A 2,500-nucleotide genomic window follows, 5' to 3' on the forward strand; every position below is an offset into this window, starting at 1 on the left:
CAGACACAGACACACAAGGCGGATCAGAACATGAAAGCCGAAAAGGATATACATTGAAGAATTACATTCATAGAGACAGAGATGGAGAGAGGGAGAAAGAGGAGGGGGGGAGAGAGGGAAGGGGGAGACAGAGAGAGAGGGAGGAGCAGCGGTCTGACCTGTGCCTCCTCTCCAGGATCTCCCACGGTCTCCAGCAGACGGGACAGGAGGTCAGAGAGCGTAGAGGCGCTGAGCGGCTGCTTCAGGGCCCGGAACATCTGGAAGGAGCGGCCAGCGTAGTGACGGGAGGAGCAGGAGAGAGCGGTCTGCAGAGCCACCTCACTGAGCACCTCCTCCAGGTCATACCCTACAACACACACACACACACCTAACTGAGCACCTCCTGCAGGTCATACCCTACAACACACACACACACACACCTCACTGAGCACCTCCTCCAGGTCATACCCTACAACACACACACACAGACACCTCACTGAGCACCTCCTCCAGGTCATACCCTACAACACACACACCTCACTGAGCACCTCCTCCAGGTCATACCCTACAACACACAGACACCTCACTGAGCACCTCCTCCAGGTCATACCCTACAACACACACACAGACACCTCACTGAGCACCTCCTCCAGGTCATACCCTACAACACACACACACACACCTCACTGAGCACCTCCTGCAGCTCATACCCTACAACACACACACAGACACCTCACTGAGCACCTCCTCCAGGTCATACCCTACAACACACACACACAGACACCTCACTGAGCACCTCCTCCAGGTCATACCCTACAACACACACACACAGACACCTCACTGAGCACCTCCTGCAGGTCATACCCTACAACACACACACACACACACCTCACTGAGCACCTCCTCCAGGTCATACCCTACAACACACACACACAGACACCTCACTGAGCACCTCCTCCAGGTCATACCCTACAACACACACACCTCACTGAGCACCTCCTCCAGGTCATACCCTACAACACACACACACAGACACCTCACTGAGCACCTCCTCCAGGTCATACCCTACAACACACACACAGACACCTCACTGAGCACCTCCTCCAGGTCATACCCTACAACACACACACACACACCTCACTGAGCACCTCCTGCAGCTCATACCCTACAACACACACACAGACACCTCACTGAGCACCTCCTCCAGGTCATACCCTACAACACACACACACAGACACCTCACTGAGCACCTCCTCCAGGTCATACCCTACAACACACACACACACAGACACCTCACTGAGCACCTCCTGCAGCTCATACCCTACAACACACACACCTCACTGAGCACCTCCTCCAGGTCATACCCTACAACACACACACACACCTCACTGAGCACCTCCTGCAGCTCATACCCTACAACACACACACACAGACACCTCACTGAGCACCTCCTCCAGGTCATACCCTACAACACACACACACAGACACCTCACTGAGCACCTCCTCCAGGTCATACCCTACAACACACACACACACCTCACTGAGCACCTCCTCCAGGTCATACCCTACAACACACGCACCTCACTGAGCACCTCCTCCAGGTCATACCCTACAACACACACACACACCTCACTGAGCACCTCCTCCAGGTCATACCCTACAACACACACACACACCTCACTGAGCACCTCCTGCAGCTCATACCCTACAACACACACACACAGACACCTCACTGAGCACCTCCTCCAGGTCATACCCTACAACACACACACACAGACACCTCACTGAGCACCTCCTCCAGGTCATACCCTACAACACACACACACACACACACACCTCACTGAGCACCTCCTCCAGGTCATACCCTACAACACACGCACCTCACTGAGCACCTCCTCCAGGTCATACCCTACAACACACACACACACCTCACTGAGCACCTCCTGCAGCTCATACCCTACAACACACACACACAGAAGGTGCAAGGCTGTTACCTGACTGGCTTTGTTTGAAGACGTTGACCACATGTGTGAGGAACACGGTGAGCTGTTCCGCACTCTTGATGTTGGGGTTCTTAGGCGAGACGTCCTCATGGTTCCACAAGGGTCCCCGCTTCCTACACACACACAAACCTGGGTGAGCAGACCTACGCACGCGTGCGCACGCACACACACTCACACACTCACACACTCACACCTGTGTGAGCTTACCAACACACACACGCGCATGCACGCACACACACCATAAACCACACAACATGCAAGTTCTCACCACACACACACACACACACACCATAAACCACACAACATGCAAGTTCTCACGACACACACACACACACACACACACACACACACACACACACACACACACACAGCACACTATAATAATACCGTCATCCAGTTAGCTTGCAATCAAATACAAATATTGAAATCAGCTGCCAGAGTGTTTATCAGACAGGTGTGTGATACACAGGTAATGTCAAATCAAATCAGTTCAGTCCCCTTTTCTCCTGCGTGTTTTG

At 53.5% G+C, this 2,500-nt stretch overlaps 1 protein-coding gene across 1 annotated transcript in view; it reads right to left on the minus strand.

The window, feature by feature from the left end:
• fryl (furry homolog, like) overlaps positions 1-2,500 on the minus strand; it is a 91,426-nt gene that overhangs the window by 36,121 nt on the left and 52,805 nt on the right. The window contains 2 exon segments of the mRNA XM_061238856.1: positions 159-346; positions 1,974-2,095. Coding sequence (XP_061094840.1) covers positions 159-346; positions 1,974-2,095 — 310 coding nt within the window.

Source organism: Conger conger, chromosome 4 (assembly GCF_963514075.1).
Source record: "Conger conger chromosome 4, fConCon1.1, whole genome shotgun sequence".
Lineage (NCBI taxonomy): Eukaryota > Metazoa > Chordata > Actinopteri > Anguilliformes > Congridae > Conger > Conger conger.